This window comes from Ammospiza caudacuta, chromosome 13 (genome assembly GCF_027887145.1).
Source record: "Ammospiza caudacuta isolate bAmmCau1 chromosome 13, bAmmCau1.pri, whole genome shotgun sequence".
NCBI classification, from domain to species: Eukaryota; Metazoa; Chordata; class Aves; order Passeriformes; family Passerellidae; genus Ammospiza; species Ammospiza caudacuta.
The window spans coordinates 3076516-3099271 of NC_080605.1; the positions used below are offsets into that span (position 1 = coordinate 3076516).

Consider the following 22756-nt stretch of genomic DNA (forward strand, 5'->3'; position numbering starts at 1 on the left):
AGCCGCCCCTTCCCCACACGGGACGAGGCCGCGGCTCCTGCCGGGAACTTCCAGCGAGGGGCGCGGGCGGCGGAGCCCCCCCCGTGCCGGGATCCCGAGCGCTCCGAGCCCCGGCGGGGACCCCCGGCTCGGTGACAGCCCCGCCGCCCCGCGGCACCGCCCGCCGCCAGCCCCGGGCCGGGCGCGGCCGGCCCAGCCGAGGAGGGAGCTGCCGACCCCGCCGCCGAGCAGCGCCGCGGCCGCCCTCTCCCTGACTGACTCGGGGAAAATCATTGTTTGGCTCCGGCATTAGCTACATTCCAGCGGGACGCAGCGCCCAGTCTCCTTCCTCGCATTCCTGCCCCACACAAAGGAGTCCCTGCCTCGCCGCGCCCCGCGCCGCGCTCGCCGCTCCGCAGAGCCCCTCCGGCCCGGCCGCCGCCTTCGCCCCCGCCCGGGGGTGCGGGCGGGCCGCGACCCCAACGCGGGGCGGCCGCCGGGGGCGGCGGGGGCAGGGACCCGCCGAGCGCAAATTCCTCCGCGCAGCGCGCCATTGACTGGACCGAGCAACTTATTTAAGGCTGGAAAGTGACACAGGGGCGCCTCGTCTGCGCCGGCCGCGCTCCGCCGGGCAGCCCGGCCGCACCGAGCCCAGCGCCGCGGCGGGGATGCCGCCCGGGTGACCGCCCCGAGCCCGAGCCCGGCCGCCGCCTCGCCGCTCTCCGGACGAGGAGCCGCGTCCGCCGCTACCCCGCCAGGACCGCGGGAAGGGGCTTTCTTTTGGGGTGCTTTTTGTGTTGCTGGATTTGGGAATTTTCTTCTTTTTGGTTTTTGGCTTTTTTTTTTTTTTTTTTTTAACTCTTCTTTCCCCGCTCCGGGCTGCGCTTTCGCGGAGAGTTCACCGCCCTTCCCCGCCCCGCGTCGCCGGGCTCCGGCAGAGCATGGAGAAGTACGAGGAGGACATGGCACTGAAGGCCACCAAGTTCATGGAGGACCTGTCCCTGTACGATCCCTGCCCGGAGGGTCCGTACGGCCGGGGCGGCCGCCGGGACCTGGTGCTGCACCCCGACCTGGAGGAGACCAAGCGGGTCATCGCCGCCCACATGACGGCGGAGCAGCGGGGCCGGAAGATGAACGGCACCGCCGCGCCGCCGCCGCCCGCCGAAGGCTTCCCCGCCGCCGCCCCCTGCGGCAAAGCCGCCCCGCTCCGCGCCAACGGCCGCGCCGCCGCCGAGCCGCCGCCGGGAGCGGGCCCGCCGTGCTGCGAGGAGGGGCTGTGCACCCGCTCCGAGGTGGCGCTGCCCTGCTACAGCGGCTTCGCCGACAAGGGCAAGCGCTACTCGGCCGAGGGCTACCGCTACGCCGCGGGCAGCGCCTACGAGGGCGGCTACGTGGCCAAGGGCGGCGGGCGGGCGCCCGGCGGCCCGGACGGCAAGTTCGGCGCCGCCAGTCCCCGGGCCAGCCTGGCCGCCGCCTCGCCGGGCCCCGCGGCCGAGCACGGCAAGTTCTCCAGCCCGCGCTCCAGCCTGGGCGGCGCGGTCGCGCTGCCCTACGAGAAGTTCTCCAGCCCCCGCTCCAGCCTGGTGGTGCCCGGGCAGGACAAGTACGGCAGCCCCCGCGCCAGCCTGGTGCAGTACGACGGAGCCGCCCTCAGCCCCCGCTCCAGCTACGCCAGCACGGCCAGCGACACCAGCAAACACTCCAGCCCCCGCGCCAGCCTCACCGGCTACGACGGAGGCGGCAGCAAGCCCAGCAGCAACCGCACCAGCGGCATCAGCATGGGCTACGACCAGCGCCACGCCAGCCCCCGCTCCAGCACCGCCAGCCAGTACTCCTGCACCGCCAGCCCCCGCTCCAGCTACTCGGACTCCAGGTACGGCCCGCCGGGCAGCGCCGAGCCCGAGGGGGCGGGCGGCACCGGGCTCGCCCTGGCCAGCCCCCGCTCCAGCCTGTGCGGCCCCGAGGGCCGCGGCTCGGCCGGCCCCGCCGTGGTCAGCCCCCGCTCCAGCATCTCCAGCCAGAGCTCGCGGAGCTCCCGCGGCTCCATGAGCGCCTACCCCGAGCTGCAGCTGCCGTCGCCCCGCTCGTCCCTGCTGGGGCCCGGCCTGCCCGAGGACGGCGCCGTGCCCGAGCTGGGGGACGTGTACCACCGCATCCATGCCCAGTCCCCGCCGCGGCACGACCCGCAGCACCCGGGCGGCGCCCCCGAGCCGCCGCCCCCCTACGCCTACAGCCCCACCAAAGGCTCCGCTTCGGCTCCCAAATTCAAGCTCCCCTACCAGGTGACGCCGTGCCGGGAGAGCGGCCCCAGCCAGGCGGAGAGGCGGCTGGAGGCGCTGACGCTGGAGCTGGAGAAGGAGCTGGAGATGCACATGAAGAAGGAGTACTTCGGTGAGTGGGGCGGGGGGAGCGGGCGGCTGGAGGGCGGCGGTGCGCGGGGCCTGCCGAGCCGGGAGAAGGCGGGAGTGCCGTGCCCGGGGCTGCTCTGGACCAGGTGCCTGCTGGAGTCTCACATGGCCACAGACACTGTCTGCTGTCCGAAGCGCTTGCACCGTAGTTCACTCCCGGTATGTGAACTCTATCCCGTCTGTTCCTAACGCGCTGTGCCGGGATGTGTGCTGCTTCCCTTTCCACGTGCGGCTGGGAGATGAGTGCCTGAAGTGTGGGAGAGCTGCTTGTGCACCGGGGCTTGCAGTGACTCTCGTTTGTCTCCCTTCCTCACGGGCTGCTGAAGCTTCTCTGCTAGCCTCCAGCATCCCAGAGGATGTGGTGTTTGCGATCCTCAGTCTGTGGTAACTTTTGTAAATTATGAGTATGGCTGGAGGAGCAGTTCTTAGTGCCTGGTTCAATGAAATCTTTGTGTGAATTTAGAGTACCTGTGGGAGCCCAGCATTGTTCCTGCCCCGTGAGGCCTCGCAGGGTCTGCTCAGCACACAGGGGCATCCCTGGGACCGCAGGGAAGTTTGGAGCAGAGGAGCCCTCGGCCCTTGCTGAGGTTAAGTCGGCCTGTGGGTCACCTGAATTTTTGTTGCCTTTTTTTATGAAAGAAAAGTAACTTGAAATGTGCATGTTCTTAAAATGTGGATGAGTGCACTTGTTTTATAGCCAGAGTAGTTAGGATTAGGCTCCTCTGCCTTTACTTTGTACTGGATGGCAAAGGCTAAAAACCCCTGTGAGATGCTGATCTCAGGGTGTGCAGATGCTGCCCTGGCTCTCCTGCACAGGTCGGGCAGCCTCTGGAGCAGCTCGATCGTTCCCTGCCGGAGCGTGGGGATGTCGGAGCTCCTGCAGGGCAGGGAGGGAGAGGCCTGGGAAGGTGGGGATGAGCCAGCCCCATCCGAGGCCTTTGAGGGAATGGTGATATCCGTGCTTTGTGTGCGTTCCCGATGAGGACGGAGCCGTGTGTCACCGGTCCCTGGCTCGGTCGGTGCTTGTGGCGCAGCACCGGGTGCTCTGCAGGGAGGGAAGGAGCTCCAGGGCTGCCTTCATCGTCTGGGAGAGACACCTGGGCCGGCTGGTGCAGGTAGCTAAGTGAGCAGCAGCCTCTCTAGCAGGAAAACCTCTCTGCAAACTGCAGCGCCAGAGTTTCTCCAGGCTTTTGTGCCCAGACAAAGGAGGCTGAATGCAGCGCTTACTGCCTTCCCTCATCCGTCCTGGGCTGATAAGGAAGCTGATGGATCACCGAGGGATGTTTGCAGTGCTGGCACCTGGCTCGGTGCTGGGGGCAGCTGTGGCTCCCTTCGGAGGGTGCAGGAGGTGTGTGGGGCTTGTAACACACGAACTGCGGCAGGAAATGTTACCCTCAACATTCCCAGGGTCAGGAACAAAATGTAAGAGTAAGAACAAGTTACCTGTGCTGAGCCTCTGGGAGGGGTTTCCAGTGGCCTGGGAAAGCTGAGGGTGCCATCAGGGGCTCCAGGAGCAGACTGGGGATAGATTTTTGTGTTTCTCAGAGTTTGGCTGTTGGAGATGCTCTCAGCCTCGGGGGGATGCTCCCAGTGCAGGATGAGCAGTGCCTGGGCCTGGGCAGCCTCTGTGCTGCTCTGGAGGCTCCTGCTGTGGCAGCACCGAGGAGCACTGCTGTGACTTCCACCCTGGAAGCAGATGAAACCCAGAAAACTGGGCTGCTTTGGAAGAGAAAGTTGATTTCTGTGAGCTGTTGAGGTTTTGATAAATCCTGGTGGATTTGAGACCATCTTTTTGGTTCGGATGATCCATGTGGGTGAATGCTGGGTTTTGACTGAGCCAGTGCATGAGAGGCTGACAGGGCTGACCATAGCCCTGGGTGAGAGTGAGAACAGAACAGGGAGAAGTCTGGTTTTAGTTTGACTTTGAGGGTGCCATAATAAAAGGAAGCAAGGAAAATGCCTTGATTTCACTGCAGTTTGTACATGCTGCAGCTGTGAAGTGTCTGCATGGCACTGGTGAGTGGCACTCCTGAGGCAGTGGTGGGTGTTCTTTGGTGCCTGTGGAGAGCAGAAGTGTTGAGCCAATGGTCCAGCAAGGTAGAGGGGACAGAGATGTTTTACTGCTTCTTAATTAGATTAACTCAATTGTCTTATGAGTAAATGCTGATATGAGGACATCAGGTATTTGCTGTGCTCTGTGTCCTGTCATCATGTTGTTGTTGTTGTCTGCCCCCACACCCCCAGTAAAATTACAAATGGAGCCGTGTGCTATTTTGGAACTGAGGTGAAGGGACCGGCCAGCTCTGCTTGGAGCAGGAACAGCCCTACCCTACCCTGCCTCCATGCTGGCTGTGGGTCACTTTGTGTGAGTGTGGTGCTGGCAGGCCCTGGCTGCTTTCCCACCCCTCCATCTCTGCTTTGGGAGGGAGCCATAGTTTGGGACAGATAAACATGAGATGGGGAGAAATGCAGGGTCTGATCTGCAGAGAGGCTCTGGGGGAGCCAAGCCAAGCAGGGTGCAGCCCTCAGGTGTGGTGCACTCCCAGCTGTCTGCCTGTGCTGCTCTGCAGGCTGGCAGTGCTGTGCCGGGAGCTTTGTTTTACTGCTCCAGCTTCTCCACCCTCCCCTTCCCTCTGCCAGGCTGCAGTGCATCTGGAGAGAGAAGGAAGACGCCCCCTCCTACCCTTGGTTTAATCTGAGTAGAGATGCCAGTGCTGCCAAAAGCAGGGCTCTGCATCTGCCTAGTTGCACAGGTGAGCACAGCGCCATTCCAGCTCCCCGGGCTCCCACCAACACCTTGCAGCCACCTGCACTCACTGATCTGACAGAAACCAAGCCTGCAGAGGAGGAGGGAGAAGAGGGAAGGTTGTTTGGGGCTGGATTGGCAAGTTGCTGCAGCTCATCCTTGTCAAAGAGATGGCTGGGGCTGACCCAATGGTGCAGACAGACCCTTCCTTTGGCAGCAGCTGAATTGGGTGAAGCTGTGAGACTTTGTTCCCTTGTAGCTGCTTCCTGTGCATTCCCTGTCCAAACCTCTTCCTCCTCAACCCTCTGAGACCCCCTGTATGGCAGTTTGGGAAATGTGCTTGGTTTAGTGGCAGATGCTGGGAAGTAAGGTAATAAAAAAATACTTTCATTTTCATAACTCTTTTGAGCTGAACATTGGTATGAGGTGAGGTAAAAGTTGTTTCAGGCATGTTTTTAAAATGGAATGTTCATCCTGAGGTGTCAGCAGGACATTCATGGGTGTTGGAAAGTCATAAGCTCAAGCACTGCCTTAAAATCTGGTTTCTTTGCAGAATACTTGTCTGATGTCTAGGTGTTGGAAAAAAGTGTGAAGTTAAAGTTTTATTTTGGCACACCCATCCAAGTCATGCATCCTTGTGGGACTGTATGACAATATGACTGTAAACCTGTGGCTTGTCACCTGCCAGGCAGGGAAAGGTCCATGTTGAGCACTTGGGCTGTTTGGCGGCTATTTCTGCAGCAGATCTCTGTGCTGGAGTGGTGTCAGCAGTGCAGGGGGGCTGCAGGGGTGCAGTCAGACTCTGCTGCAGGGGTGCAGTCACTGCTGGCAGCCCCTGCTGTGCTGCAGCCATCCCCAAGCAGGGCTCTGCTCACCTTGGCCATGGGGATGGAATCCAGCCCCAGAAGCAGGGATGTCTCAGGGGGGACACAAAGCCTGGATTAATTCTGTTAATAATGCACTCCTCAGCTTGGCACAGCCCTGGTGAGTGGCCTTGACTTTTGGGAGCTCTCTCTTCCCAGAAAGCCATCCAGCAGGAGCAGCACATGTTTGCTGGAGCAGCACCAAGAAGCAGTGCTGATAACATGGTGCTGAAAAGCCTCTGGCTTGGCTGGGGAGGGAAGGGAAGACTGGGTGAAGGGAGGAAATAAATCTCTAGGCCCATCCAGGCCCTCTGTGCCCTTTTTGTGCATAGTCATCCATGTAAATCTGGATTTGAGCCCTGCAATATGCTCATGAATTCAGAGTTGTATGTTTGTGCTTGTTCTGTGTGTGTGCAGGTTGATGTGATGGAAGGCTGTTTATGCAAGTGAGATCAAAATTAAGACAGGTAACAGTGGTAAGTCTCTAAAAGCTGTATTGCACAGAGATTAAATTTGAAAATTTGAATGAAATTTAGATGAGCTTGCAGTTGGTGAGCAGAACACTTGAGAGATTTGCTATGGAGTTGTTTCCAGTCTTAGGAATTCCTGAAGGTTTCTCTATGAAATATCTGTTCTTTCCATCCCGTTTCCATCAAGTAAAGGTGTAATGATTGATACATCATATCATTTGGGGGGATAAGCAGTTTACTGTCTGGGAATTACTTTCTATTTCTCTTTTGCTGGGCTTAGAAATTCACCCAGTGTTGGCAAGCAGTTGATGCCCTTCAGCATTTGCAGTTGGGGCTGCCCAGACAAAAAATAACCTTTGATAGGCAAACACTTAAACAGAAATGAACTCCCACGGTGGGGTCCCCACAGTGCTCAAACAGGCTGTGTACCTCAGAGTTCTGCTTTTTTATAATCTCCCCACTACAGCTGGAAAATGCATTGCTGAAGCTGATTTGAGGGTGGTCAGGCTTTTCTGGCCAAAGGGCAGGAAAGGCTCCAAGGAGGTTTGTGCTCAGGGGGAAGGGGCAGAGGAGCTGCCCTGGAGCTGCTGGGGTCCCTGTGGGGTGGCAGCATCCTCGTAAGCCTGTCCCTGAATGGGGCAAGGAAATCATGGTCAGAGTGATAAAATGTGTAGCTGGAACATCATCCAAAGGGAGGAAGGAGTTGGAAGGTGGGGGGACAGAAAGTAGAAGGAATTACATGGAAAATGCATGGGGTAACACAAGTGTACAGAGCTGGGAATAGGAAATTTTGTCTGTGGCATTGAATGTGCTATGAAGAGAGTCCTTGTGACTCTCCTTGAAGTTGGGAATTGATATAATAACAGCAGGGGAGAGTTGTGGAGTGTATGTGTGGTTTTGTTTTATTAGGTATACTAGATAATGTAACATGTACAATTAATGTGAAATGGGAATTTGGATGGCTGTAACTTGGATGGAAGCCTGTGTTATGAATGGGGACAAACATTTTCTTGTCTTCAGTTGCAGGACACTTGGCTGTGGATGGGATATTGTTTCATAGCAAATGGTCTTTCTGTTTCTTTTTGTTTCTCATGCTTTTACTCTGATAAAAGTTGCGTTAAAGTAGTGTTAAAAGCTCTGTGTGTAAGAGGGCAAGGAGAAAACCCTTCTTCCAAAGAACTGGCACGTGTTTGATTGAGGTGAGGTTCCAGAACAGAGGTTTGTGCCTGCAGGACAAGGCTGGTGCAGGTGTGAGCATTGCTGTGCTGTGCTGGTTTGTCCCTGAAGTTGTCTAGTTTTTACATCTAAAATGTGTGAATGGTACAAGTTTGCGTGCTGCCACTGATGGCTTCATGGCAGCAGGTCTAGGCTGAAATCCTTAATATCCACAGTTAATGAATTAGGATGTAAATGGCTCTTGGCTGTGTGGATATTGGGTGCTAGAAAACACTCTCAAAGGAAGAGACTTTGCCTAATCCTAAAGTGATTGTTTTTTAAAAATGCTAAAATTCTTATTAAAAAAATGTCCCGAACTTGGCAAAGTAGGTTTCAGGTGTGTGATAGGATTGTTCAGCAATGGAAAGAAAATAAACTGGCAGTGATAAGCCAGGTAGTTTTACTAGGATCAGAACATTTATGCAGGTATTTAATAAGCTCTACACTTGGCCTTCTACCTATTTCATGTGCCCCAAATATCCCAGGACAGCTTCACAGCATTTTGGCAGAGTCTGGTTGATTGTTGGTGTAATTTTTAAATAGTTACTATGATTGTTAAATAATTTCCTGTTCTGTGGCTGGAGAAACTGAGTGTGTTAGTGTGATGTGGTGGTTGATTTTTGTGCCCATCTTGGACAAAGTGCCTCCTCTGGGACGGGGATGGGGATGTGTGAAACAGAGCAAAGCAGGAGCAGCCAGAGGAAGGGATGCAGGAATGAGCATGGTGTCTGTAAGCTTTGTTAGGAGTTTGGGAGGGCTCCCTTTGGAGGTCTCTGTTCAGGTCCTGGCAGGACCATCCTACCTGGGGCTGTGCTGTGGCATTGCCTGGAGCTGCTCCAGGGCTGTGACAGCTCCTGGGGCTCCAGCAGGATTCCTGCTGGCTTGTTAACTTCAGCTCTGAACAAAATCAGCAAATGTGCCAGTGATCAACCAATAAATGTGCTGTTTGGCTGGACTTCTCTGTGACTTTTCAATGTGCCTGTGTGGGTGCTTTCTCTGGAAGTGAGTTTTCTGCTTTTTTTTTTTTTTTTTTCCACTGGAGCAGATAGCTCCATTCTGTGGTATGTGTTATCTCTCCTTGTTAACCTCACTGGGTTGTTCTGGCTGCCTGTCAGCATAGCCCTGCTTGTTACTGTGCTGAGACTGAGCGCACAAAGCAGCCAAGCCAGTCATGTATCTCTTCCAGCTGGAGTATTTCACATTGTCTGAAACTTCATTCCTTGTTTCTTGGAGCAGTTTTTACTAAATCTCTAAAGTCACATTTATGGTTTCAGCAAACTTTTAAGTAAAGGCCTGTGACTGATGAAGGGACAAACACTCAGTGATGCTCAGCTGAGATGTCCTGTGCACACAACATGGAGGGGCTTGCACAGGGACTCAGCTGGGGATGAGGGTTTATTATATATAGGATGATATATGTGTTATTTATTATATATATATATATATAGGGTTATATGTGTTATTTATTATATATAGGGTTATATATGTTATTATATATACAGGGTGATATGTGTGTTATTATATATATGTGTTATTTATTATATATATATAGGGTTATATGTGTTATTTATTATATATAGGGTTATATATGTTATTATATATACAGGGTGATATGTGTGTTATTATATATATGTGTTATTTATTATATAATATATAAGGTTATATATAAGGTTATAAGTTATAAGGTTATTTTTGTTTTATAGATAGGGATATATATATATATATATATATATATAAATATATATAGAGAGGGTGACACTTATTTCCAAATCTGCAGTGAAGTACATTTGGTGCCCTGTGAAGGGTGGTGTGTGTTTGGGAGTGAAGGGAAGGCAGGGTGCAGTGGTAGAGAGTGTCAATATCAGATGTTGTCATGAAGTAGGGAATGCATCAAATGGACAACCAGGAGGCATTTAATAGGTTACAAAAGGTCATGTCTCATGTGTAATATTGCTCTTTTAAGAATTTGGCTGAACAAAGCTTGTTTCAGTCCAGAATGTATTTATAGTTTTTTGGAAAAGTAGATGGCTGTTGTGGAAGAACTGCTAGGGGACTTTCATTGTTTCCCAGCCATCCAAACATTTATTTAATTGGTGAGCTGTTTCACTGCTGACACCTCAGAACTCCTGGAAAGAGAAAACAAGATGCTTTCTTCCTTTAATTGAAAAAATGAGAAAATTTCAAAGTTAAAATAAAGAGAAGCAAAAAGCCATTCCTAAATGCAGTTTGACAGTTGTGCATGTTTAGATGCTCCAGCTGGCTTGGATCATATTTCCTGTGGTTTGAGGAGAGCCCGTGGCCTCTCCCAGGCATGGGAAATACCCTCTTGTTCTGGTGGTCACAGCACAAACCTCTCCCTGTGCTGCAGCTCATCCCCAGGGTGCGGGGCTGGGCTGGGCTGGGGGTCCTGCTGCATTTCTGAGCCTCCCTCTGTGTTGGCCCTGCCCCAAGGGACACCAGGCAGGGCCACTCCTGGGTCAGGTGCTGCTGAGGGACACTCAGGGATGTCCCAAATCTCAGTGCGCTGATCTGAAGCTCCTTTTGTGTGGGTTGGGAACCTTCGGAATGCAGGGGTTTCTGACCAGGTGGGAGAGGTATGATAGTGACTGTGATAAATCAAACCTGGGCTTGGCTGAACTGAGCCAGCCCAGGGCTCTGCTGCTGTGGCTGCTCTGCTCTCTTGCCCTTGTGGACGTGATATTGCCTTCAGTAGTGTTAGAGCAGGATCTGGGTTTTCTGCGTCTTGCTGGTGTGAAATTGCCGCTAAATCCATTTGTTTGGGTCAAATGTTGAATGACTGGACAATAATCACTGACGGAGTGGTTCTGAGCAAGGGGATAGTGACTATACTTTGTCACTTACCCCTGGTTTCCCTTGCTCACAGAAGTGTGTTGACCTGGCTCGTGCTGTCCTGCTGCCCTGCCTGTTCCTGCCACCACCCTGAAATGCAGCAGGGTCAGGCCCTGTCTGTGCATGCTCTCACCTGTCCCTTGCCTTCTCTCCATTCCAAAGGGAATGTTGATTTTGGGCTTTGCTTCAAGAAAAAGAGAAGAAGCAAAAGATGCTGGAGTGCAATCTCACTAAGGCAAGACAACTGCATAGCAGGCAGTGGAGAGAGCTGTAATTGGTAAAATCTTGGGCTCTCTGTGTTCCTCTGTGTTTGGCAGTGCTGTTAGCCTTGAGCATCCTCAGGTGCAGGTGGGGCAAACTGGCAATTCCTCAGGGAGCAAGGCAGAGGTTTTGATCAATGGCAATAACTGTTGCAGCTCTGTTTTTTTTTTTGTTTTGTTTTTGCCAGGCAGTTATGTGAAAATTTTCTGCAGTTGGTGGGCTGCCCATTTTTAATCAAAGCCATGTTTCCCAAATCTAAACACTCAATAGGAAACAGACCTGCACACCAATCAAGTGTGTTGGAGCCCATATTTGGAGCTGGTTTCAGAAATAAGCATGTGATTTTTTTGAAGTGTATGTCAGTAGCTGGTTGTCTTGCAAAGTCTCTTGGCCTGCTGTACCTGTTCCTGGCTGGAGCAGGGCTGGGCCTTGGCAGTGCAGCCCTGCAAAGGTGCAGTGGTGCAGAGCCAGTGATGCTGGAAACCCCCATGACCTGGGTGCAGACCTGGGGGGCTCAGCTCAGGGTGGGGAAAACCCTCAAGACATCTCAAAATAAAATTCATGCAAGGTATTTGGATTTCCTGCAGTTTTATTTAGAGGATGGAGAACATCTGATAAACCCAGTGCTGCCTCATGAGTGACAGTCCTGTTGAAGTCATGGGTGGCATGATGGACTTGTTTCTGACAGCTGGGACTCATCTGGAGCTGCTTTCATTACACACAGAGATCAGGCAACAAGGAAATTCACACCAGTGCTTCTCCCTGGCCGTGTTTGCCTGCCTGGCCCCTGCACCTCCCAGCCATGGAGGGTCCCAGGTGTCCCTGCTTTGTGCTCTGTAGAAGCTCTGTGCTGTTTGCCTGGGAACCTGGTGCTGCAGCAGGTGAATGCTTGTGCCGCAGTTTGCAGGAGATTGGTGACTGTGAGCAGGGGGAGCCTGTGGTATGGGACAGGGCAGAGATGCTCTGTGTCCTGTGACCTCTGCAGCTTGTACCAAGTCACTCCTGGGCACAGAGCTCCCAGATTGCTCTGCTGTCAGGGTGGGGTGGAGGACGAGTGGATGGGATGGAGGCTGTGTCCAGATGTGCATTGTGCATCCTCTGCTTTTCCTTTGTCATCTGCCCAGAGCAGGGGTCCTTAAAGGAACCCAGAGCTGGGGAGGATGTACAGCACAGCTCCAGGCACAGACAGGGCTGATGCACATGAACCACAGTTGTTCCTGTTCTAGGGATCCCCCTGGTGCTGCCTGTGCTCAGTGAGTTCCTGGGGCTCTGAGAGCTCTTGCCGTTTTGTTCCTTTGATTGCCTTTTTCTTTTTTTTTGCAGCAAAATAATAGGTCCAGCCTATTCTTATTTAATGTCTTTATTAACGAAATGTTGGCAGTCACCAGGTGCTAGACTCAGATGCAGTTTCACAAACAATTAGAAAAAAGCTTGTTTTGCTTTGTTGGAAAGAGAATCTCCCAGTCTTTCCATGTGTTGGTTTTGAGGCAGACCCTCCTGTGTGAGGGTGGTGGCAGTGACAGTGCTGGGGGGGTTGGCTGTTCATGGAGAGTGGGGCAGCAGCACCTGCAGCTGGTCCCTGCCAGTTCAGAGAGAGGGAAGGACTCAAATCCACAGCATTTTGTTTTGTATATGTTAGTATATTCTAAAACCTTAAACTCTTGAGTTTTCTACCATGTGATGTTACACACTTCTATTTAAACTACACACCCATAATCTTAGTTCTGTTATTCCGGTTATTTTCCTGTTATTTCTGTTGTTATTATTATTTTGGAAGCCTTCTCCTTGGCCTCAGGTCAATGCAGTGTTCTCCTGGGGGTCAGTGCCTGGCAGCACAGAAAGTCTGACATTCTCAGTAGCCAGGGTTCCAGCAGCTCTGGGCTGGGGCTTTGAGCCCAGAACAGATGAGGTTTGCCCCTTGCAGGAGTTTCTGGCAGAGTGCAGATGTGGCAATTCCCTCACCAAATCCCACATTTCCTGAGAGCAGTGGGGCTATTCCACGTGGGGTGGAATGACTGGAGTGCCAGACCACACCTTTTTCAAAAAGCAAACCCAAGAAACCTCCCTGACCTATTGAGAACATGTATAAAGAGAAGGGATGGCTTGGGTTAGGCTGGAACAGCCTTGCCTGCTGTGTAAGAGCACAGTGATGGTGGCTCCTTTGGGAAAAGGCTTTCCCAGCCCCTCTTTCCCACCTGGGAGGAATCCAGGCTGATGAGGAACCAGCCCAGAGAGAGGAGATGCACAGAGCCCGCCCCAGAGAAAACACTCTGAAGTTGTGCCAAGTGCAGACTTGCAAATCAGCTTCCTGGTGTGCCAAGTGTGTGAAGCTCTGCCTTTCCCTGCTTCCCACCCTGCTCCCACCTCCGGGGGTTTGTCTGCCTTCCCCATGGGGGTGGCAGGAGGGATGGAGCAGGGAGCAGCTCAAACCCATGTGCTGGCCTGGCCTGGCTGGACACCACATCTCACTCTGTCTCCTTGACTTCTGCAACTCACCAGAGGGAAATAAATGAACCCACAAAACAAAACCCCTGAGCTGAAGGACAAATCCTGGACTCCTTTGTGGCAAATCACTGGGTGTTTTGCTTGGTTGGACTGGCAGAATTGGGAAACTTGGGGTTAGATTATTGTAAGGTCAGAGAAAAAGTGCATTTCAAGTCTGGGGGGAAGGGCTTTGTTTAATTTTTCTGAGAAAGTGCCCCTTGAATAGTGAGCATTGATTTAGTGCTCTGTTCCCAGCTGGGTCAGTGCCTGCCTGGGCAGTTCCCAGCTCTGCCCCAGGTGTCACTTTGTCACTTGGTCCAGGGTGATGTGCACTGGCTGATTCCAATGGTCAGAGTTCCTCTCCTGGTCTTTGGGGTGGGATTGTCCTGCTTTGGCTCCTATTCCCTCTCAACATCCAAGTGCAAGGTCTGTGTGGGCTTCTTTAAGGACTTGGTTGCTCTGGTCCTCAAGGTTGCTGTGAACTTGGCTGTGATATTTGAAAGGAGAGAGGAAGAGATATGTGCAGTGTGTGTGGGAACATCTCTTCAGAGGGTCAGTCCCTCTGGGAGTGCCCACTGGATGCTCACCAGTGTGCATTGGGGAGATTCTAACTTAATGTTCCCATACAACATAGAAAGGCAAGAGAGAAGTTTGATTAAAAAAACCCCAAAAACCAGGGAGGCTGCTGGGAGTTCTGGCAGATGCATGGTAATATTTGCTTAAGTTTCTGAGAAATGCATTATTTCACTTTTATTATGAAGCTTATGTCTGTATATTTGCATTCCCCTAAGTGTTTTCTGGGGTTTTGCCATTTCAAGGCAATGTCTGTTGGTCCAGAACTGCCAGCACCAGGGCTGAGCTGAAAGTGCTATAAACTCACTTTGTTTTTAATTTGGGCCATTTTCATTTTGATCAGGGAACCAAATGATGGGGCACTGTGAGGGAATGTTAGGTCATGACTTCAGTTTAGCTTGTACATGTTGTAAATTAGATTGGGAGTGCAGCCACAATGCAGTAAGATGAATGAGAGTGTGCCCTTCTAAAGAGACAAGAACTGCACACCCAGGTGACAACCATGTGTAAAACATCTCCCTAAAGAGTAGAGTTAATTCCTGTTTTTAAGGAAGATCTGGGAGCTGGATGTGCTGCTGGTGCAGGCTCAGTTCTTCAGGCACACTACTGTTCCCCCCAAAAATGCCAGAAAAATTGCCCAAAAGTGTCCAATTAGTCTGCAAATCAATTGCTGTTTGAATTTTTTGTACCATGCAGCTTGCAGTCTCTCACCAAGCAGTTGACTGAAGTCAACAAAGTAGGTGTTATCTCGGGGTCTGAATTAAGTCAGACTGACTCCAGGCCCAGTGTGACCACTGGGGAGCAAACAGTGGCATGTTTGTGCCCATGCTGCAGCCCAGGGCAGGGCACAAGCTTGGAAGCACCAAAAGGGGGGGAAGAAGGAGATAAGGATGTTCTGTGCAGGCTGGAAAACAGAGATCAGAACAGGTGGCAATCCACAAAAGGAGTAAAATAGTTCAAATGTTCTCTCAGAGAGCTCCAGGATCAGGTCATGAAGAAGTGGTGGCGAGTGTCGTGCAGGGGACAGAGTTTGGGGCCTGGGGACAGCCAGGGTTTCAGGGCTGAGCTGGAGGTGCTCCTGCTGCCAGCTCTGGAGGGCTGGGTGCTGGCTGGGAGCTCAGCCTGGCTGCAGAGGACAGGGAGCAGCAGCTCCTTGGCCACTCTGTGGCTGCCGGGCCAGGGAAGGACAGGAAAGGGATGAGTGTTCCTCCCTGCACAGCCATTCCTGCCAGCCTGAGTCACAGCTCCACTGCAGGATGAAAGCTGTGGCTCCACCAGCTGAAAACCAATGGGGAACAACCATTTTGAGTGATCTCTGCAGGGCTGGTTTGTTTTTTTTTTCTTTGCTTGAAGAAATGTCTCTCTTGCAGTGGTGGGAGACAAGCAGAGAAGATGCTGAAGATGTTTTGTGACTGGTACCAGAGTGAGGCACAACAATGAGGATCAACAATGATTCCTTATCTAAGAGGGACAATTGGCTCCTCTGGAGGAATTATAAAATCCTTCATCTCTCAAAGGCACCAGTGGGAGAAGCAGGGGATGTGCAGGCACCAGCTCTGTACCAGCTCTGTACTTCACTCTTAACCTTACAGAGAAAGCACAGTGGAGAGTTTCATCATTGATTTGGTAAAAGCTGCCCTTATTTTCATGGATATAATTACAGAAGAGGTTATATTCATCTGCAAACAAAGGCTCTAGTTTGCTTTTTTTAAAGCAGAAATAAATTTTAAACCCCCCAACAACTAAACTAATTCTTTTAGCTAGTTTTCAAAAGATAAGTTTTGTGGGTTGTGTTAGTTGCTTTGTTGGTTTTTTTGCAAGGAAGCATTGAGGAACCCATTTGGTGAATACAGTGAAAGGAGAGATTCCAAAAGGGCTTTTGTGCAATTAAGGGAATGTTTGCATTAGGTTGTGCTGCAGTGATTTAACACATGAGAAGGAAAAATCCCAGCTGAGTGATTTACACATGGATCTCGAATGTTTTGATCAAAGGTCAGAGTCAGAAATGCATTTATGCTTATTTTTAAGTCCAAAGAGAATCCAGTGGAGAGTTAAATCTCTAAGTAGGCATTTAATGTGTAAATATTCACAGGTAGCTCTTTACTTAGCCATGTCATTTTGCTGTGAGTTTAGACAGAGCCAGATTTACTTGGAAGCTGAAGTCTCCAGTACCTACAACAGGGGAGAGCATTTCTGTGGACTGAACTGAATTTGAATATTTCATATATAAATTCTGCTTTTTACTGGCCTACAGGAGTTCTCAAGTAGGTTGGGAGAAGTGAAAAGGGGTCAGGAAAACTGGCTGATTTTTCAAGGCCTGCAGTGTCCAGGTTCAGGAATGGTCCATCCTGACATGGAGGAAGTGGCAAGAGGCCTGCATGGGTGAGCAAGGGGCTCTGAAAGGGAAAGGATTTGTGTGATATGTGAGGGATGGAGGCAGGGACAGCTGACCTGGGGAATATCCAGAGATACAACATCTGCAGCTGGCCCTGGTGAAAGACAGGGAAGTCAGGAAGTGCTTCTGCAGGTATGTGAGAGAAAGGAAGACCAGGAAAAACATGGCCAGGGGTGCTGGGCTGGCCTTCTGGGATGAAAATCTTGGGAAATCAGTGATGCTTGATCTCAGCTTTAATAAAGCTTTTGATGCTGTCACCCACAGCATCCCTCTGCACAAACTGGTGAGGTACAGGCTGTGAGAGGGACTGAAAAGTGGCTGAGCTCAGGTGGGACCAGCAGGATGAGGCTGAGCTGGAGCCAGTCACTGGTGGTGTATTGCGGTGTTCACAGGGGACCCAGGATGAGGGAAGAGACAAGAATCTTGACTCCATGTTTCAGAAGGCTGATTTATTATTTTATTATATATATTATAGTAAAAGAAAATGATACATTAAACTTACTAAAAGAATAGAAGAAAGGATTTCATCAGAAGGCTTGAAAGGAGAGATAATAAAATCTTGTGACTGACCAGAGTGTGAGACAGCTGGACAGTGATTGCCATTCATTAAAAAGAACCACATGGACCAATCACAGATGCACCTGTTGCATTCTACAGCAGCAGATAATCATTGTTTACATTTCCTTTCTGAGGCCTCTCAGCTTCACAGGAGAAAAGATCTTAACAAAAGGATTTTTCATAAAATTTGTCCATGACAGTGGTGTCCCTCAGCAGTCTATGTTCTGGAGTCAGCAGTGTTTGACATCTTCATTAATGATGGCACAGAGTGTCCCTCTAGCCAGGCTGTGGATTGTACCCCCATGGAGGGTACACATGGACTGATGGATGTGGTGGTGCTCAGCAGGACCCTGACAGGCTGCAGACATGTGGGAATGGGAACCTCAGGAAATTCAGCCCAGGGAAAAGCCAAGTCCTGCACGTGGGGAGCCACAGCCTCACCCAGTGCTGGGAGCAGCTCTGCAGAGAGGCCCTCTGGGGTCCAGGCTGGGTGTTTGGCAAAGGAAACCTCAGCAACTGGAGCTGGGGTTCAGGCTGAACACCCTGGATCATGGGTCATGGATTGGAACCATCATCTGTAGCCATGATATTTTCTGAAAAATCCTTTCCTTAGGATTTTTCCTCCTGAGAAGCTGGGAGGCCTCAGGAACAAAATGCAAACAATGGTTATCTGCTGCTGTGGAATGCAACAGGTGCATCTGGGATTGGTCTCATGTGGTTGTTTCTAATTAATGGCCAATCACAGTCAGCTGGCTCAGACTCTCTGTCCGAGCGACAAGCTTTTGTTATCATTCCATTCTTTTTCTATTCTTAGCCAGCCTTCTGATGAAATCCTTTCTTCTATTCTTTTAGTATAGTTTTAATATAATGTATATCATAATAAATCAAACCTTCTGAAACATGGAGTCAGATCCTGGTCTCTTCCCTCTTCCTCGGACCACTGTGAACACTGTCATGATCATGGATCAGAACCACCCTGAGTCGTGGATCCTGGGCACCCTGGAGCTGCCTGCATGTCCTGGGTGCCCTGGGCTTGGTGCAGCCTGGGTGTCTGGGCACTTTGCCCTCAGCAGCTGTGTCTGAAGCAGGGGCTGGCAGTGGGGTGTGCCAGCTTTGGCTGTGGGTGTCCTGGGTGGGGGGACACTCCAGCTCCCAGCCAGTGCCTGTGGAAGGTCCCTCTGCGCACTGGGAACCTGTGGGAGCTCAGCTCTCCTCCAGGCTTCCCAAAGGCCTCCAGTGCCCACCTCTCAGGTGGATGCTCTGAAACCTAAAAGGGCACCAAACAACTACCACATACTTCATATTCAGATGTGAATGATCCTTTATTGCTCTTGGCATGATCCTAGTGGGAACCCCTGCTTTAGCCCTGCCTTTGCAGTGGGCTCTCCAAGCGTGGGTCACAAAAAGCAGCTGAGGTGCAAAGGGCTGCCTCTCTCCATTGCTTCTCTGTTTTGCTGAGTGTTTTAATTAAAACCAGATAGAGGAAAATTTCTCACAGTGTTTCCAATTTTTAGTGGTTTCACCTGCTGTTGAAAATTGCACCAAGACAGAATGGTAAAGGGATGATGCAAAGAGGAATGAATGCTCCTTTTAGTGGCTATGAATAGAGCTTCTCATATCAGTTAAGTGTTGACTTATAATTATGAAAAGATTATAGATTTCTGTTATTTTTTAGCCAGTCCTTTAACACATAAATTAACTAATATTTCATCACTTCATGTGACCTTTTAAAGTGAAAGAGGGAGGTTTGGCTGATGAAATTCATAAGATCACATTTATTTGGAGGTGTTTACTGTAACTAACAAAGTGAAAAATTACCCTTTTCTATATGCTCACTCTTTCCCTGGTTATGCAGCTCTTGAGGAGGTGATTTTTGCTGTTTTTCTAGAAAGACTTTTAAAGAATAATTATACCAGGGAAGTTTGCTCTTCAACTGTGCTTTAGTTGTATTTTTGTAGGAGTTGCTAGAAATTGAGCCACAACTCCTTTGCTGTCTCATGACTGTGGGTGGTGGAGCTGATGAGTTTCTAAATAAGAGATGTTTGGGTGTTGGGGTGCCAGGAGTGGGAGGGAAGAGCATCTTGTGTCTTGTTCCTGCCTTGGACTGGAGTCTGGCATTGAGCTTCCAGGAAACAGAGTCCATCTTCCAAAACCCCTCCTGAAGAGAGGATGTCTGTCTGTCTGTCTGTCCTCCATGGGGATGGTGGGTAGGGTGAGCCTGCAGGAGGCACCAGGGAAATTCTGGGGGCTCCTGTGATGTGTGGCTGGGTCCTGCAGTGTTGGGTCCAGCTGCTTTGTGAGGACAAGGCTCATGAGCAAAGAGAAATCCTTTCCCCCTCAAGCAAATTGCTCTTTGGCAGGAGCCACTGAGGCCAGGGGGGTTCCCTGTTTGCATCTCAGTGCCAAGGGCTCTTGCAGGAGTGTTCTCTACCAGCAGCAGCTTAGCACTCCAGCTGGGGGGCTGCAGGTTTCTCTGCAGGCTTTGGGTGCAGTGGGCAGGCTGTGAAAAGAGCAGGTGATGCCAAAACCCTGGGACAGGTGGGGGCTGCCAGGAGCTCTCCAGTGTCTTGGATGTTTGTCCCTCGGTGCCCAGGTTTGCAGGGCAGCCAGGCACTTGTGTCACTGGTCTGTCTGTGAGAACAGAAAAGGTGGGTGGCAAAAGCAAGTGTGCTTTTAGACAGTCTGCCAGCTCTGCTTTTGTCACTGGCTGGGAGAGAGCTCATAACTGAGGGCATAAGCAGGTTCAACATGTGCTTCCTAGCTGGGTGTTGTGACCATACCCATTTCACACCTTTTTCATCAGAGAAAAATAGCACTGTGGGTTTCTTTTTTTTTTTTTTTTTTTTTTTTTTTCCCAAATTTCTGCCCTTTTATACCCACTTTGCTCCTGTTTCATATCAAGATAACAGTCTAGGTCAAAGTAGGGGAGAGGGATGGTCCTGGGTGTAATATCTGTGCATTTCTGAATCATTCTTTGATACTGTTTGGATGTGGATCAAGTGTGTGTTCACATTTGTGTTGAATTAGCCAGACAGACACACACCCTGGACTGTTACCTGATCCAGGACTGACAATACTTGATGCAGCAAAAAGTCAAAGCAGGCCAGACAGAAGATACCTGACCTAGCAGAGATCCCACTAAGGTGAAGTTAACTATCAGTACTTTACACTGTGTGGCATCTTTGTCTATGGCATCAAGGGTTGTAAAGCTGGATTTATTTGGGTGCTGGATTTATTCAGATGCTGGATTTACTGAGGTGCTGGAATGTGGCCTCCTGTGCTGCTGCCTGTGTCAGTGGAAGGTTCAGTGTCAGTCAGAGGGAGAGCTGTCCACTCCTGCAGCTCTGGGTGGTGCTGGCTCCAGTCCCTGAAGGTGAGAATGGAGCTCAGGCCCTCCCATGGTTATGGGAAGCTCAGAGTTGCCCCTTTGCAGGAATCACTGCAGACAGGAGTCTGACAAAAGCCTGGACAGCCCCTTGCCCACTTTGGGTCAGCCTTGGAGAGCAGCTGAGCACATGGGCAGTGTGTTGATTTTCTAACTTCTACTTTTCCCCCCCCAGCTGAATTCACAGGCAGGAAATGAGCCCACATCTACAGCATTTAGTGCTGCTGTTTCCCAAAGGTAGAGGAGGCAAAATTAGAATATCCTGTTTACATGTCGTTCAAGCTGTGTTTGAGTAGCTGTCCCAAGGGTTTTCAGCTTGCTGGATCAGGACAGGCTTCTCTTACAGTCTGAGCATCTTCCTGTGTGAGTGGAGAGTGTGGCTGTCTGCACTGAGCACCTCCCTGGCCAGCCCACAGCTCAGAGGGGACAGCTCCTCACTGTCACCAGGCTGGGGAAGCTGAGGCTCACCAGGTCTTTCAGGACTGAAGATGGGAGAAACCTGTGAAAAATTACTTTCTGAAATGGTTGTTCCTGTACCTTACAGGAAGGTACATTCCTCCTCCTGATGTTCTCAAAGCATCCTTGAGTCACTGGACTTGAAATGTCTGAGAAAAAAAATGGTTCAGAGGGCTGAGGTGGCAGATTCTTAAGTCACTTCCAGCTTTTCTTAAGTGAATAGTTCAGTCTTTCTCACTATTACCTTGGTATAATACCTACCTATAGCATGTTTGTGTTTGAGCAAACCTATTTATGCTTCTGGGAATGCTGAAGGGCCTCCCTGGGGCAGGGGTGACCTGTGAGAGGTGTCAGCACCTGTGTGGGATGGGTGCTGGCCCTGGGGGCTGGGAGCTGCTGGGTTTGTAGCGTGGTGGTGACGTAATTCCTGCCTTTTCCAGGCTGTCATGCTCCTGCTGGAAACAGACAGTTATCTAAGAAAATAGCAGAGTGCACCTGGAAACTTTTAGACCAGACTCCTTGTTTAATCATGAGCCCATTTGGGATAGGAAGGCAGCTGTAATAAATGACCTTTTTCTGCCATGTATTCCAGTGGTGACTCATCTGCAGTGTCAGGGAATGCAAAGAGCAGCCTCCAGGCTGCTCTGGGAGCTGAGCTCTGCAGCTCTGACACCTCTGCAGTTCAGGGTGTTTGGGCTGCATCCTCCCTGCTTGCAGTATCACTGTTTTTACCTGCTTGCACAGGTTTCTGTAAGCTGAAGTATTTGAATTGATTCTGTCTTTTCCATGTCATCTCAGAAGGTTTTTTGTCAGAAGACCACAGAGGTGTCAGTGACACATTTAATATAGAAAAGAGCCAAGACAGAAACTAAAGGTGACTTAGAACATCAAAACTGGAAAAGGGGGCTGGTGCAGTTGGTTTTGTGACTAGTTCTGTACTGTGAACGCTGTCACACAGAAAAAATCTGCAATATGTAGATAAATGTACTATTACAGGAAGGAAAGACAATGGCCATATGAGCTCTAAATATTTAGTTTATTGTTTATTTGCTGTAATAAAACTGTCTCAACATCTGTAAACCTGTCACTGGAAAATAAAACTTAATAAAAGCTTAAATAAAACATAAAAGGTCTACAGTCTGACCTTGCGTTGTGCCAAAGTCTGAGGTAATGGCATGGGCAAGCATCTCAATCACCCCAGAGCTCAGGTGATCCCAGCTAGTTTAACCAGCAACTGGTATAAATTGCAGTATCCATGATAATTAAAAACCAAGTACAAATTTTTTGGAAAATCTCTTCCATCCCCCTCTGTGAAGTGCCACTTCTTCTGTTGCCCGTAGTATTGGGATGTGCAGGGTGAAGGTCTGCCCCTTCCTTGTCAGTGTGAGTGTAGAGCTGGGCTGGATGCCCCTGGTGCTTCTCACCAGCTCCCTAACAGGGATTTGCCCAGGAGCACTGTGGAACTTTGGCTGGTGGTATTTGATGAGTCTGGAATGCTGCAGGAGCCTGGCTCAGTTCTGCTGGCTCTGGGTGGCTGTGCTGGGCTCACTGAGGCTGTGCTGCTTGTCCTCCTCTGCCAGCAGCTGGACCAGCTCCAATTTTTGGCCGTAGCCTCTCCTCCTCTACTTGTACTACACTGCTAGAAATTCAACACTCCTCAGCTGGCTGTGTTATAAATGTGATTACACTCACTGTGCTCTAGGCAGAGTAAGTGTGGTTGGAGCTGGAGGGCCTTGCTGGCTGTAGGAGGGCTCATGTCCACAGCAGGACACTCAGGTGCTCAGCACTGGAGGGGCAGTAGGACAGGACAGTCTGATTTACAGGCTTTCCCTCCAAGTTATTAATTTCCAGTGGTGCCCTCCCCAGCTGTATGTCTCCTTGCTTTGACTATCCCAGTCATCACAAGGTACTTTTAGAAGCAGGATTTTTTTTTTTCTGTCTTTATTTTTGCTTTGGTGCTGAAGTTATTTGCAGGTCCCCTTGTGCTGTGATTATTAGTGTGAGCCTTGAGCACTCAGCTGAGCTCTGAATCCCTGACAAAGCCACCCAAAGTTGCACAGCCCATGGAGCAGCCAGGGCAACTCCTCTGTCTTCTGCTTCAGTGCCTCAGTGG

At 50.9% G+C, this 22756-nt stretch overlaps 1 protein-coding gene across 1 annotated transcript in view; it reads left to right on the forward strand.

Moving 5' to 3' along the window:
* The first annotated feature begins 920 nt into the window (after nt 1-920).
* WTIP (WT1 interacting protein) overlaps nt 921-22756 on the forward strand; it is an 85696-nt gene continuing 63860 nt past the window's right edge. The window contains exon 1 of the mRNA XM_058813529.1: nt 921-2370. Within this exon, the coding sequence (XP_058669512.1) occupies nt 921-2370 (1450 nt within the window). The remainder of the gene's footprint in view (nt 2371-22756) is intronic.